The sequence below is a fragment of the Diceros bicornis genome, chromosome 4 (genome assembly GCF_020826845.1).
Source record: "Diceros bicornis minor isolate mBicDic1 chromosome 4, mDicBic1.mat.cur, whole genome shotgun sequence".
NCBI classification, from domain to species: Eukaryota; Metazoa; Chordata; class Mammalia; order Perissodactyla; family Rhinocerotidae; genus Diceros; species Diceros bicornis.
Genome location: NC_080743.1, coordinates 4088000 through 4102979, shown reverse-complemented (window position 1 = coordinate 4102979; position 14980 = coordinate 4088000). Strand labels below are relative to the sequence as shown.

The following is a 14980-nucleotide window of genomic DNA, read 5'->3' as shown; positions in this document are numbered from 1 at the left end:
TCATAATCTGTGTGTCTAGCAAGCACGTAGGAAGCGCCTCCGTGGTGTCAGGCACGACCCTCTCTGGGTCTCCTGCCCTGTTCTTCCACACACAAAACCGGGGTTTCCCCTCCTGCCTCGGTTCCCGTCCCTCCCTAGGCCCAGCTGCCTCTTCCTCCCCCTCAGCTCATGCTGATTGTTCCTGCACACGTTGAGCAATTGTTGATTGAGGCCTGCTCTGTGCCAGGCTGTGGAGGTGGAGCGGGAGGTGGCATAGACACAGTCTTTGCCGTCTTGGAGTATCCCTTCTAGATTTTTAATTTCGTTTCCTTCTGTGACCTCCTGCCGGGACAGATCCTGCTGTGTCCCCCCCAGCACCTGGGCCTGGCCGTTAAGAGTCGCTGCCAAATTATAGCTTTCCTTTTGATTGGTTATTTGATCGGTCTTGGCTGTTGTCAGCCTGTGAGCTCCTGGTGAGCAGGAATCAAGTATTTGATAAGTATTTGTTGAATGACTGAACCCACAAGTACACCAGTATATCCAGCAAGCCTCGTGGCTCGACAGACATCAGTTGCCTGGGATCTCAGACCTTCGCTGCTCTGCTCAGCTTTTCTGCTCTCTCCCACAGAGATCTCCAATCTGCTGGTGGCCACTAAGAAAGCCCAGGAGTGGCAGCCTGTCTACCCCATGAGCCAGCTGAGTTTCGATCGCATCCTCAAGAAGGATATTGTGCAAGTGAGTCATTGCTGCAGTTCTGGGTCCAGCCTTGGACCTGCTGGGGACTTGGGGACTGGGGGAGGAGGGATGTCAGGTTTGGGGAAGTCCTGGTGGAAAAGGGACAAGGAGCCTTTCGTTTTGTGGTTAAAGCACTTTGACCAGTGCCCTGCCATCCCACTGGCCTTGCTGATGTGCCCCAGAGATGCTCTCCTTGAAGGAAGTGGATTGGGCAGGCTTTGTGGGGTGTCAGGGGTGCAGGGACCTTCCGTTGTGGGTCTTGTGCAGATAGAAGGAGTTGGAGAACTCGGTGGGAATGCTGAAGGGCAGCAGGAGTTGGGTCTCCACGGGGTAGTGTGGGCTGATGACCCCATGCCTGCACAGCATGCTGTGTGACAGAGCGCTTCTGAGGTTCAGTCCTGGCTTTCTGATGCTTCCAGAGGAGCAAAGCTGAGGGAACTCAAAACACAGTGAGGGAGCAGGAGATGCACAGTTTAGGCCTGAAGGAAAACTGTCTTGAGAAACAGGGCCCTCAGACCAGTGTCCCAGCCTTGGGAGGCCTTTTGCCCAGAATCTGCAGCCTCAGGCAGGCCCAGTTTCACTTGTCGCTGCCCCTGGGCCTTGGCTAAGGGGGTGAGGCCCGGGGCAAACCCCACTTTCTGTTCCGCACCCCACTCTGGGGGAATCTAAGGAGATAGCAGGCCAGCAGCCTTGGAGAGAAGGGGTCTGCACGGGGCCATTTACTGCCCGGGAGAGGCTGCGACACCTTGGAGGTCTTGAGGGCAGATCCCAGGCTCCCTGCCATCGAGGGCCTGGGGGAGGGGAGCAGCATGGGGTTGGTTGGTTAGTTTACTTTTCTAAGTTAATCCCTGAACTTGTTGAGTACGTTTGAGGGAGTGGAAGTCCACGGCTACGACTGCCTCACTTACCTTATTGTCAACTCTCCCCTGGGGATCAGTCTTGATCCTTCTCTGTCCCTCTGGTGGTGTCCGAGCTTGTCCAGACATGAAATCGCCCGAGTGGCAGTATCCCAGCCTCTTGCCTGTCTAAAACTTGACATGGACGTGGGGCCTGCCCTTTTTCCTTCCCCTTGAGCCTCTGGGCAGATAACTGCCGTCCTCTGTTTCATTTAGCCAGCCGTGACTGAGCACTTCTGTGTGCCAGGCATGATGGCCACCTTGGCAGGCCCACAGTCTGGTGGAGGAGGCAGACTCTGGTCTACCTTAAGTGGATAATTACATTATCAAGAGACAAGTCCTAAGTGGGGAAGTACAGGGGATGTGGGACTGTTAGAGACAGTCATCTTGCCTAGCTGGGAGGACAGAGATGGCTTCCCGGGGAAAGTGGCATTGAGGCAGAGTCGCGGAGGGTGAGGAGCAAGCACTCGGCGAAGGCAGTGGGAGCAGCGTGGAAGAAGGCTGACGGGGGACCTGCTGGGCCTCTGGGTTGCTGTGGATCCTGACGGCATGGTGCCTGACTTGGTCACGGGAACAAGCAGCCCTTCTGGGGAAGAGTAATTATTCTGAAAGCATATGGCTTTTACGGGATGTTCTAGGAACACAACTTCCCATAACCTTGATGAATCGCTTCATGACAGATGCAGCTTTAATGACTAGTCACAGGGCCGTGCCGGGATATGGGAGACAGGGCCGATGTATCGCCACTGTGCTATGACAGATGGTGGTGTTTGTGCAAATTAATATGCCCAATTAACGATTGTGTACATTTCTGTGGGGGGCACTGCATTTTCTACATTTACCGGGGGTCCTAGGATAATAGAATAATAGAGCTTCAATTTACAAGTTTTGTGGGGTTAAAGTCAATAACTTGACAGTGCCTCAGTTTCATGAATCACATTTTGATTTCCAGATTCTAAGAATGTTAAGTCAGAACTATTAAAGCTTCAACTGGAAGGGGCCTTAGTGACAGATCATCGGGTGTGGAGGGCTTTGTGCAGACGCTCTCGCTGAGTCCTCTCACCTGCAGTTGCTGGTATTGTCCCTTTTCCTGGGTGAGGAGACCAAGGGCCCTCCAGCCCCTGCCTCTGTCTTCACATCTCCTTCTCTGTGGTATCGCTAGGGCAAACGCATGTGTAAATCGCATCGGTAATTTTAAAGCTTAGCGTGCGTGCACACATGCACACATACACTGGATAGATGGACGGAAAATGAACAGGTTGAGGTTGAGAACTAGCGAGCGCCTGGTCTAGAGGGCGATCAAACAACACACACGGGCCTGACAGACTGACTCTATCCACTGTGTGCCGGGGTCTGGACCAGAAGCTTTTATACCTAGCTCCTTGCTTGATTCTTCAACAACCCTATGAAGTGGGCACCATATTATTCCCGTTTACAGAAAGTGGGTGGAGAGAGAGCATGGTGAAACCCCTCCCTAAGTTAAATGGCCCGCAAGCAGTCGAGCCGGAACGCGTGTGCCTCTTCTGTCTGTACCCCAGCCTGTGAGTGGAGGAGCCCGAGGTGGGCTCCTTTGTGAGTCTGCTCTGGAGGTGGGACTGGTGTCGCTGGCTGTTGATGCACGGTTTGAAGTTTTGTGATAGGTCAGGATTATGTTTTGGCCATGGGCCATTCCTGGAGGTAAAGGAAGGAACTGTTAGGGATATGAGGACTGTCCCCTGGGGCCTGGGAAGTGCCACCGCTGTTGGGCCAAGTAGCTGAGTGTTTCCTCTGGAGGCCTGACGAGGACACAGCACACACAGCTGTGAGCTGTTGGGGCTCTTTTGCCTTTGCCCCCGCCCTCGGTATTCTCTGCCCCCATTGGAGGCCTTAGTCCCTGACTCTGGCGCCACTGCAGCCTGAGAGAGAGGTCACCCCAACCACCTCTTCCTCCTTCAGGGTGAGCACCTTGGGAGAGGCACGCGGACGCACATCTACTCTGGCACTCTGGTGGATTACAAGGATGATGAAGGCACTTCTGAAGAGAAGAGAATAAAAGTGATCCTCAAAGTCTTAGATCCCAGCCACAGGGACATTTCTCTGGCAAGTGTCTTCCTCATCCCCCACCCCCCCGTTTCTGGAGCCGGTGGAGCACAGTGGGCTGGGAAGAACCTTCACCCTCGTTTTGGCCTATTTATGGTTTTCAAACTTGTCTTTTAGTCAGGATTCCTGTCTTCAGATACAATCGTAGACAAACCCAGGACATACGATAAGTGAGGCAAGACCAAGGATGGGGGTGTTGAGCAGCCCCTTGCTTGGCCTGTCCTTCCTTGTCCTCCCGCTTTCTCCCCGTTTCCTACCTAGAGCTGTGCCGTGGAGCCCCCGGACTCTAGCTGAATGGTCTCAAAGTCCCTGGTGTAGCCCCGGGCTGTCACTTCAGTCTGGAAGATTAAATGAGTATCCAGTGGGGAAATCGTCAGCTGGCCTATCCCCCAGCCTGGCTCTGCATCCTAGTAACTTTCCTAAATGAACCCTACATCCCAGCTAGGTTGGCCTCAAGGTCAAGGCTGGGGGAACAGTTCAGAGTTTGGGATGATGACGGTGGTGAGCTTTCCTCTTAGCAGAGTCCCCTTGGGGCAGACAGTGGACACTGACCCTTGGTGTTCCTTTGTCCTGTTCTCCCAGGCCTTCTTTGAGGCAGCCAGCATGATGAGACAGGTTTCCCACAAACACATCGTGTACCTCTATGGCGTCTGTGTCCGGGACGTGGAGAGTAAGTGGATTCTCTTTGGAAGGGGAGGTTGGCCCTGGCTGAGGAGTGGGTGCTGTGATGATGGCTGGGGGCTGATACCCCTTCCTGACGCCTTTGCTATCGAGGAAGTTGAGGTCCTGAGCAGGTCACTTGCCTAAGTTAAGAGTGGACATGGAACTAAATCCCATTTGTTTTCTGCTCCTTTCTCGAACATTGACTTTTTGCCAACTCAGGGCCCCACGCTGAGCTAGACCCGGGAGGTTGGGGTGAGTAAGCCGAGAGTCAGCGCAGAGGAGCTCTGGGCGGGGGTGGAGCCCAGGCCTGTCCCACTCGGAAGCACTCTGCCTCCCATTTGCTTCTCCTAAGGATGCCTGTGTCCTCCCATGCTGAGCACCAGCCACTGAAGTGGGCTCTCGTAAGGGGATAACAGAGAGGACTGTCCCACACAGACGGAACGTTCCAGATGTGACTGTTTGTGCTTGTAGATATCATGGTGGAAGAGTTTGTAGAGGGGGGGCCCCTGGATCTCTTCATGCACCGGAAAAGCGATGTCCTCACCACGCCGTGGAAGTTCAAGGTTGCCAAACAGCTGGCCAGCGCCCTGAGTTACTTGGTAAGTGTGTTCTAATGTCCGTGGCGTTCCCCACCAGGAACCAGAATGTCCTAGTAGGCGTGGCAGGAAGGAGGTGCTGGCCAAGCAGGCTGGAGGGGCCTGGACGCTGGTTAAACACAGGTGTGCCTGGTGCTCAGGGAAGCGGTCATTTGGGGCTGTTCTGTGTGCTCACGTCAGAATCCTGTGGGGAGGGAAATGTCATCACGTCAGAGGACTGGCCTCTGTACTGCGTGGTGTGGGAGAGTAGGACGAGGACGGTACTAGTGGAAGGAATGAAGGAAGGAAGCTGCCAGCATCCACAGGAGCTTGCGTTTGTTGAGTGCTTTCCTTGTTTCAGCTGTCCAAGTGTTCTGCTGGGTTGGATCCGTGGAATTTTCACAGAAGCCTTCTGATGCTCCATTCTCCTCCCCGCTTCCCTGATGAGGGAGCTGGAGCGGAGGGACATTATATAATGTGCCCAAGTTGCACAGATAATTGGGGGGCGCGCTCGGCTATCCGGGTTTGGCTGTAGCTGGGGAGTAGAGAGAGAGGATCTGCAGGGCCAGGCTTGGAGACAGAGGGAGTGCGAGAAGGATGGAAGACAGGCAGCCCCGGGGGCACCTTTTTTGAGCTTGCCTTTTTACTCTGCAGGAAGATAAAGACCTGGTCCATGGAAATGTGTGCACTAAAAACCTCCTCCTGGCCCGCGAAGGCATCGACAGTGAGTGCGGCCCATTCATCAAGCTCAGTGACCCTGGCATCCCCATCACTGTGCTGTCCAGGCAAGGTGGGTGTTCGTTTCCCTCCCACTTCCATCGCCACCCCTCACCCTCCCACCCTCCCTGCCCCCACCTGGGCAGGGTCAGGCAGCGGGGAGAACGGGGCTGGGGCTGGGGTTCCAGCTCCTTTTAGAAAGCGCACTTCTGCAAAAGTTGTCTTGTGCTCCTGCCGTGCTCTGGGGGTTGGGGGAGATTTGGAGCAGAGGGAGGCTTGCTCCCTGCCCTCATGGAGCTGACTGTGCAGTAGGAGAAACACCTCCCCTGAGGCACATCTGTCCTTGTGATGAAGGAGCCGTGTTCAGGGCAAGGGGCTGGCACAAAGGGATGCTGCTGGGCCCGGGAGAGTCAGAGAGGTGCCAGGAGGAGTTGGGCCTCCTGCGTCCTCCACTGTGTTCCTTTTGAAATCCACTGTAGGTAGTGAGCAGCTGGGGAGGCACCCGAGTGATTGCTGTGGTCTCGAATCCTCTCTTTGAAGGAGGTTATCGTGAGTTGTAGGCTCCAAAGGAAAAGACAGAGCTGGGAGCTGAGACACGGCCGCCAGCGCTTTGCAGGTTGTGCTTGTCTCTTAGCCTGCAGGCCATACATGGAATACCGGTGTGCCCTGGGGCCTCTTGCTGCTGGCCTGTGATGGCCAGCGGTCTCCAGAATCGAGCACAGTGCCTGGCACTTAGAGTTTTGCTCTGTCTTTCAGTCAAAGACTGGACTAAGTTTGGAAGGGAACCCGGATAAAAACCAGCCTTGTAAATAAGACTCAAATCACCCCCTTTGGAAGGGCATGGGAAGCATCCTTCAGTACCTGTTTGACACTTGCCATCTGGCCATCCTCCAACAGTCCTGAGGCATATTCAGCCCTGAATCTGTCAGGGGTCCTGTCCTCAGCTAGGGTCTGAGGACACAGACCCAGACACAGACACAGATGACTGTGGAACAAGTGGAGGAGCCTGGGTGCCCCGTGAGAGATGCCGGTAAATGCTGTGGCATTCAGAGGAGAGAGACGTCATCTAGCTGGGGCAGAGGGTGACTCAGGGAGGCAGTGGGATTTCATCTGGGCCTTGCAGGTCAGTGAGGTGGGCCTGCAACAAGGCAGCGGCAGGCACACAATCTCAGGGCACCGCCTGCACGTGCCTGTGAAGGCAGGGAAGGAAGGGCAAGTGGGCCTGACCATGAATGCCCAGCTCAGGAGTGGCCCTCCTGCCTCTGTTTCCATCAGGAGCCAGGAGGCTGCTTCGGGAGGCCACTGAGCTTGTTGAGGGCTGTTTCCATGGACGTGGAGGGGTTTCTTCTCAGGTTACTGGCCTTGGTTAGAAGCCAGAACAGGCTACAGAGGAAGCCAGAACAGGCTACAGAGGCAGCCAGGTGCAAGAGATGTGTGACTTCTCTACCTCAGTTTCCCTTCCCTTGTTCCTCCCCAAATGAAAGAAAACCCACAGGGAAAGGATATAACATTTCAGGGTGATTGTGCAGAGTACGTGAGGTTAGCTTGTGCCCATTCTACATATGTTGGTTTCTCCTCCCTGCCTTCTCTTTCCTAAGCCTTTGTCCACACGACCCCCTGTCCTCCCTCCCCGGGGTGCTGCCCTCCACCCTGAAGTGCTCTGCTGTTTCAGAGGCCAGAGATTCAGAAGACTGGCTGCACACAACCCTCTTGGGAGCTTGTGATAAACAGACTCATCTGCTGGCCCTGACTCAGACTGATGCATCCGAAGTGCCAGGGGTGAGGGGCCTGGAAAACCGCACCTTCACCGAGCACCCCGTGTTTGGAGACCACTACTTGAAATAGTCTGTTAGCTCACAGTTCGTGCTGCAGTGTGAGCAGACAGTGATTTACTCCCCAGGGGATTCGGGACCCTGATCTGTAAGTGTCTGCTGTCTTTTTCCAGAGTGTATCGAGCGAATCCCATGGATCGCCCCCGAGTGTGTGGAGGACTCCAAGAACCTGAGCGTGGCCGCTGACAAGTGGAGCTTTGGGACCACGCTCTGGGAGATCTGCTACAACGGCGAGATCCCTCTGAAGGACAAGACACTGATTGAGGTGAGTGGTCGCCTCCAGGGACTGAGCGGAGTGAGGACTCCTTGGACGATTGTGGATGTCTCAGGAGTGATCAGGAACCCTCAGATTGTGGGAGGAGATGGACACGGGTTTGAATCTCCTCCTTACTGGCTGTGTGACCTCGCAAGTGTAACTTAACTTCCCTGAGCCTCCGTTTCATCATCCGTAAATGGGGATAAATAATACCTACTTGGCAGTGTTGTTGTGAAGATGAAGTAAATAATGCATGTAGAGTTCCAGGCACACAGTACATGCTCAGTAGATTACTAAAGTATTATTTATCTGAGCTTTTAAGTGCCTGTTATTCAGCAAAATTAACACAGAGATATTTATTGAGTTCCTATTGTGTATCGGACACTGTCTCAAGGAAGGGCCTGTGCTGGGGGCTCACAATAAGATAGACACAGGCTTGGTCTTCCCTTGAGGACCGTAGGGTGTGGTGGGAGAGTTACGCTGAAATAGCAATGATAAGGATCCCACAGATAATACCTGAACCTGTCACCCTAAGCGTCCCGCACGTTAGGTAGGGCGGATCATTACCCTCCTGTTACAGGCGGTGACTGAGATGTTCGCCTGGGCTCCTCAGCTAGAATGCAAAACCCTTGAGGCCTGAACCAGTCTACATTTACCTGCAGAAAGAGAGGAGACTAACTCCAAAGGATAAAGGAGTAAAAGTCACAGTAAAGGACCACTGATCCTGACTCAGTGACTCGATTATTGGAATGTGCCTCGTGTGTTTCGACAGGCAGGCGTCACTTGTAGTGGGGGGGAATGATGCAAGTCCAGGGGAAGGTGGCACTTCCGTTGTCTCTGGGAAGCAGCGAGTGGTTTCGTTTGCCTGGAACAGAGAGGAATGACAGGGGAAAAGGTGGGAGAGGTCACTTGGGGTCAGATTGTTAAAGGCCCCAAATTCCAGACTACAATACTGACTGGGGGCTGATGTGGGACACGGAAGGGTTTGGGTGGAGGAGTGAGGTGCTCTGAGGGCGGCTTGGCAGTGGTTCATCTGGACGCAGTGGGTGGGGTGGACGTGCTCTGGGCTGTCAGTGGTATGAGCCTGAAATGGAAGTGGCAGTGGGAATGCAGAGGGGAGGGTGTGCATGGAGGAGGCATTGAAGAGGTCAGCCTTTAACCCATTGACCTTTGCCAGGTGAAGGTGGTGCAGGACGTGGGAAGGAGGAGTTAAGCTGAAACCTTAGATCTACGTTGGGAGTCATTTTTAACTTCCTTGGAAACAAAACAGCATGCCCTTTGTTGTCGCTGTGTCCCAGGGCTGAGCAGCATGCAGGGGTGGTGTAAGGAAGGGCCTGTGCCTTTGACTGCAGGGCCTCCCTCTCCTCGCAAGTCCCTGGGTCAGGTGGACGGCCTCTCCGGCTGCACTGGAGAGGGAGGGGCGGGACCCTTGGGCAAGGGCAGCTCGGCCCCTAGTTCCAGTCCCCTTCCTCTGCGTCCTTCGGGGCTGCCCACCCCACCCAGCACCCACAGGGCCTGGAGAGAAGCCACGCTCCCGGGACTCAGCTGCACACTGGAAACTGGAGGGTAGGGATGTCACTTAATTTTTTAAAGTGGCATCAATTCTTTGTTTCAGAATTTTGAAGTAATAAACAGTTGACAAAAATTTGGAAAATATAGAAAACTATACAAAAAAAATAGTAATCACCATGTTCTGGTCACTGCTGACCAGCATTTCACACTTTGGCATACTGTCTTCCTGTCTTTTTGTGTCTCTCTTTTTTAAACAAAATTGTGACCATGCTAGATATAATTATATATGCTCTATTTTTTCATTTAATATTGTGAGTACTTTCCTTTGCAGTTAAATAAGTCTTACAATTTTTACAAATTTAGTGTAAGAGTTGTTTCATTAACTGATTTATGTTTGGCATTTAGGTGGTTTTCAAATTTTTAATGTTCTATCTAATTCTGCAGGGAATATCTTTAAAAATAATTCTTAGTTTATGGGCCGGCCCCGTGGCTTAGCGGTTAAGTGCGCACGCTCCGCTGCTGGCGGCCCGAGTTCGGATCCCGGGCGCGCATCGACGCACCGCTTCTCCGGCCATGCTGAGGCCGCGTCCCACATGCAGCAACTAGAAGGATGTGCAACTATGACATACAACTATCTACTGGGGCTTTGGGGGAAAAAAATAAATAAATAAAAATCTTTAAAAAATAATAATAATAATTCTTAGTTTATTTCTGAGTCATTCAATAATTGGAATTAATGAGTTGAAAGTTTTGGAGAATCTAATGATTTGTACACACACATATTGCCACATTATTGCAGAAAGGCTGCATTACTTTACTGGAATACAGCTTGTTTGGACTGGGGTACACTGCCATCCTCTTTAAATTTGGATTATTTTAGTATCAGGATTGGCAATTTGCCCAGGCAGGAAGAAGGCTGCAATAACAGATGTGTTTGTGAAATCTTCCTTTACACAGAGCTGTTGAGAATTAAATTAGGGACTTAATGGTACTCCTTCTGACCTGGGGTCAAAAGGTTTCTGGGTGGTGCCTTCAGTTTCTCCCACGTAGCCCTCTTCTTTACAGAAAGAGAGATTCTATGAAAGCCGGTGCAGGCCAGTGACACCATCTTGTAAGGAGCTGGCTGACCTCATGACCCGCTGCATGAACTATGACCCCAATCAGAGACCCTTCTTCCGAGCCATCATGAGAGACATCAATAAGCTGGAGGAACAGAGTAAGATGCTGCCTTGCACTGTGTAACCAAGATTAGCCAGCGCCCTGGAGAGCGGGTCAAGGGAGCTGGGGGATACCTAGGAGCCTGTGTGTGGCAGTCACTCCTTCTTAACATGTTTTCTTTTCTCTTCTGTTAGATCCAGACATTGTTTCAGAAAGAAAGCCAGCAACCGAAGTGGATCCCACACACTTTGAAAAGAGGTTCTTAAAGAGGATCCGTGACTTGGGAGAGGCAAGTTACCCTTGGGCCTCTGCTGACCACATCCCCTCTCTGCGTATAAAACCACTCTCTCCTTTCTCGTTTTGGCTCAGAGTTGATAAGAGAAGGCATCTTAATGTGTTTTCTTTGGGCCCCTTGTACCGCAGGGGGAGTGTCTCTGTCTGCATTTGAGTTCGCTCTTGGACAGCATACGTATACCTGCCTGTGCGTGTGGCTTTGTGTGCCCAGGACACTGGGCAGCTGCCTCGGGAAGCTCAAGTTTTCTCTAAGGGACAGGGGAGACTGCGAAGGCAGATATGGGGGATAGGTAGAGAGGTGGTGCACAAAGAAAAACCCATCTCTGACTTTTCTGGGCATATGTTCCTGTGAGGCTGCTTAAATGACGAATGGATTTTCTACAGAGAAGGCCAAAATAGAATATTAGCTTTTCCCTTGGGACTCAAAGGGGAGTTAATGTGACTAGAAAAGCTAGCGTCCTTATGCAGATTTTCTGTGGTTCAGTTAAGTGAACAAAGACGGCGTTTGGCCTTGAACGTCAGCCGCCGTGCGCCAGACTGCGTGCAAGGCTTTGTACAGGCACGGCGTCCTGGGTTCCCCACAAACCCTGAGGGCATGACTGTTGTGTGCACCGAGCACCCCCGGAGCCAGCGTGGAAGATGTGGTGACGGGCCCACCTCACCACGAAGTAGCTTAGCTGGGATCTAATCCCACACCTTCTAAAGACTCCTCACGCAGTGCTCTTTGCAGCTACACTGTAGTACCTCCCCTGTGGCCCTAGGGCTATCAAAGAACACCACGGTTGTCCTACATGTCCAGAAACAGCCTTCATTTCCTTTTGGGTTACATTTTCATGGAAACGGGGATTGATGTGCTGGTTCAGCAGTCACCTGATACTTGTCTTGTCTTTGCTCGGTAACAGAGGGTATGGCAGGCATGGGAGCCAAGAGAGGAAGGGACCGTGGTGAGGGCGTAGAGGCCAGGTGGGAGCCTGCTACCTACAGGGTCAGGCCGTAGGACACCCCTGGCCCTCGGGAAGAGCATGAGGAGCAAGCCTCATCTTCTGTGTTCCTGCTGTGTTCCTGCTGGCCCCCTCCAGGCGGGGGCTTCTCTCATCAAGCACGTGTGTCTTTCCCTCCAGGGCCACTTTGGGAAGGTTGAGCTCTGCAGGTATGACCCTGAGGGGGACAACACAGGGGAGCAGGTGGCTGTCAAATCCCTGAAGCCTGAGAGTGGAGGTAACCACATAGCTGATCTGAAGAAGGAAATCGAAATCTTGAGGAACCTCTACCATGAGAACATTGTGAAGTACAAAGGCATCTGCACAGAAGACGGTATGTTGTGTAAAGTGGGGTTGGTTTAAAGACTGACTGTCGGGGGTCATAGGCCAGTGCTGAGCCGGCAGTGCCCTCAGCCTTTTCTGGGCCACCTGAGTGCACTGGCTGACGGCCCCCATGAGTTGGGGGGCTTGCAAGTCAGATGCGTTGTCAAGTCCCTCAGCGGCTGCAGAGCTCCCAGGGAAGCTGCCCAGCCACCCCCACCCTGCCCCACATGAGGGTTACTGTCCCTGTTCACTGCTGAGGATCCCCAGGCTCGGGCTTACGAGGTCACAGAACTTGCCTGAGGTGCAGGGGTGACGCTGGAATCAGTCCGTCCTCTGTCTCAAGATCCTGTGCCCTTTACTCTCCCACACTCCCTTCATGGGCAGCCTCTCACTGATGAGTGTGTTTTTTTTAACAGGAGGAAATGGTATTAAGCTCATCATGGAATTTCTGCCTTCAGGAAGCCTTAAGGAATATCTTCCAAAGAATAAAAACAAAATTAACCTCAAACAGCAATTAAAATATGCCGTTCAGATTTGTAAGGTAAAAAAGCATGTTAAAGATGGAAAAACCAGGCCCTGTCCGAGGTCATTGGTGTGTACAGACTGCCAGTGGGAAGCCCAGTCATTGTGCTGAGTTCATCATGCTGTGCACAACCTGGATGAAGAGTTAGCCTCTGCCAAGAAAGTGAACGGATTTGTTCTTAGGGCGGATTTAACGTGCATCTCTTTGAGTCAGTTTGGTCTTACTATTCTTGCGTAAAAGTAAAAACCAAAAAAAAAAAGAAATCCAGTGATATGTTAATGAAATAACATTTGTACGTTTTTGTTATGAAGTGACACAAAACACGATCTGCACTAACCTTCAGCCACGCGCTCTGCCTCTGCTTCTCTCCTGCAGGGGATGGACTATTTGGGGTCTCGGCAGTACGTTCACCGGGACTTAGCAGCAAGAAATGTCCTTGTTGAGAGTGAACACCAAGTGAAAATTGGAGACTTTGGTTTAACCAAAGCGATTGAAACCGATAAAGAGTACTACACCGTCAAGGATGACCGGGACAGCCCTGTGTTTTGGTAACTGAATCAGACAGACTTAGATCTCATCAGTGCTTCATGGGGTTCATACTGTTGTGATAGGCCCTTGCCAGCTGTGTTAAATGTCTCTCATTCCTCCTGCATGAGTCAAGATTAGAAAGGACTTAGAACATTTGGAATTGATTGATTTTTGCTTTCAAGAGACACATTTTAGGCTGAAAGCAACCCACACAGAAATGCCTGAGCTTCATATGACACTATCTTCCACAGAAAGGAGAAATCTAACTACCTAAGCTCAGCATCTCCAGCTTCCCAGGAGAGGGCATTCATTCTGACACAAGTCTTAAAACTTTCAGCACTTGGAGTAGTAGTGTCACAAGTTGCAGAGGAAGCCTGGAGGGCAGGTAGGAGGAGGGGGCAGGCAGGAATGAGGTGACGAAGTAGACATGGAACAGATTCAAGGAGATCCTGGACAGAGCACAGCAAAATCCATGGGAGACTTGGCCACCTTCTCATGAGTCACCAGAGCATCCTGGTTAGAAGGCCACACCCTGACTTTGACCCCTCTCAGCCTGCACCACTGTCCAGGGGAGAAGCTGCTTAAGTCTCCACTGCACCCCCCATAAAACTGATCAGCACCTCTCAGCAGCATCCTGCTTAGACACAAACATAGATCTCTCCCGCCCATGAAGCATGGAGCCTGAACCTTCATTCATTTGCTAACCAAGTCTGTATCAAGGCCCTCCTTTGTGCCAGGTACTAGAGACGTGACAGTGAACAAGCAGACTGAGTTCAGAGTGTAATGGACGAGGCAGCCAGTGTGGTGGTAACAGAAGCGTAGAAGGGTTCAGACTTGGTTTTCTGGAAGTCCTGACTGTTAAGATAAACCTTAAAAGACTCATGGGGACTTGTAAAGATGGTTAGAAGAAGGCATGTGTGACTAACAAGAGTGACACGAGAGCGGTGGATAGTGCAGGCACTGATGTCAGCTAGGTGTGGCTGGATCATGAAGCAGGAGCTCTTGAGGTTGCTAAGGCAGAGCACTGGAAGCTGAGTTACGGAGCTGGGACTCCATTGCAGGCTGGGATGCCTTTGGAGGGTGTAAGGGTGGGGACTTTTCTTTCAAAAAGATGACTGTGGAATGGCGGGAAGCAAGATTGGAGCAAGGGCGTCTGATTCAACCAGAGCCAGTGATGATGTGAACTAGGACAGCGAGTAAGATAGTGACAGTGGGCTTCAAGGGAAGTGAGTAGGCTTGAAAGGTATTTAGGAAACCAGATGTGAGGATGCCTCAGTTTCTGGCTTGGGCAATTGGGCATCATTCACCAAAACAGTTGACACTGGAGGAGGACTGGGCAGTGAGGTCACTGCTAGCAGACTCACTCTGAGCTTGCAGGCAAATCAAGCCTGGGTCTGCCATCCTGTGCCGCCGCCGCCTCCACAAGGAGAGCACATGCCGTGTGAAACGAAGAGCAGACTTGTCTTGCTATTATGTTGGAGCAGAAATGTGCTACCGAGAGCCTGTAGAGGATATTGTTCTGTGTGTCACATGTGCACCACAGCAGGATGTATGTGATTAGTAGAGAATACACACTTACATGTCTTAAAATATTAAATTTTTCTGAGTTACTCTGTAATGTTTGTTGGAATAGCCTTCCCAGGAAATGAAGTTTCATGTTCTGCTTTCTTTCAGGTATGCTCCAGAATGTTTAATTCAGTGTAAATTTTATATTGCGTCTGACGTCTGGTCTTTTGGAGTGACTCTGCATGAGCTGCTTACTTACTGTGACTCAGATTCCAGTCCCATGGCGGTGAGTTGTCTCTTCATTTGAATCTAGCACCCAGCTAAAACATGTCCATCCCTCTGCTTTCTACGTTTTGTTCTTTTTTGTTCTTAAATGGAATCTACTCAGTATTATAATGCAAAGGGAAAGTGTCACTTTTCCAT

General features: G+C 51.7%; 1 protein-coding gene across 1 annotated transcript in view; it reads left to right on the top strand.

Moving 5' to 3' along the window:
• JAK1 (Janus kinase 1) overlaps positions 1-14980 on the top strand; it is a 49955-nt gene that overhangs the window by 32244 nt on the left and 2731 nt on the right. Inside the window, exons 12-23 of the mRNA XM_058538220.1 lie at positions 608-714; positions 3546-3689; positions 4272-4359; positions 4824-4951; positions 5582-5717; positions 7590-7741; positions 10310-10460; positions 10597-10691; positions 11818-12010; positions 12417-12541; positions 12899-13071; positions 14726-14843. Of these exons, the coding sequence (XP_058394203.1) occupies positions 608-714; positions 3546-3689; positions 4272-4359; positions 4824-4951; positions 5582-5717; positions 7590-7741; positions 10310-10460; positions 10597-10691; positions 11818-12010; positions 12417-12541; positions 12899-13071; positions 14726-14843 (1610 nt within the window). The remainder of the gene's footprint in view (positions 1-607; positions 715-3545; positions 3690-4271; positions 4360-4823; positions 4952-5581; positions 5718-7589; positions 7742-10309; positions 10461-10596; positions 10692-11817; positions 12011-12416; positions 12542-12898; positions 13072-14725; positions 14844-14980) is intronic.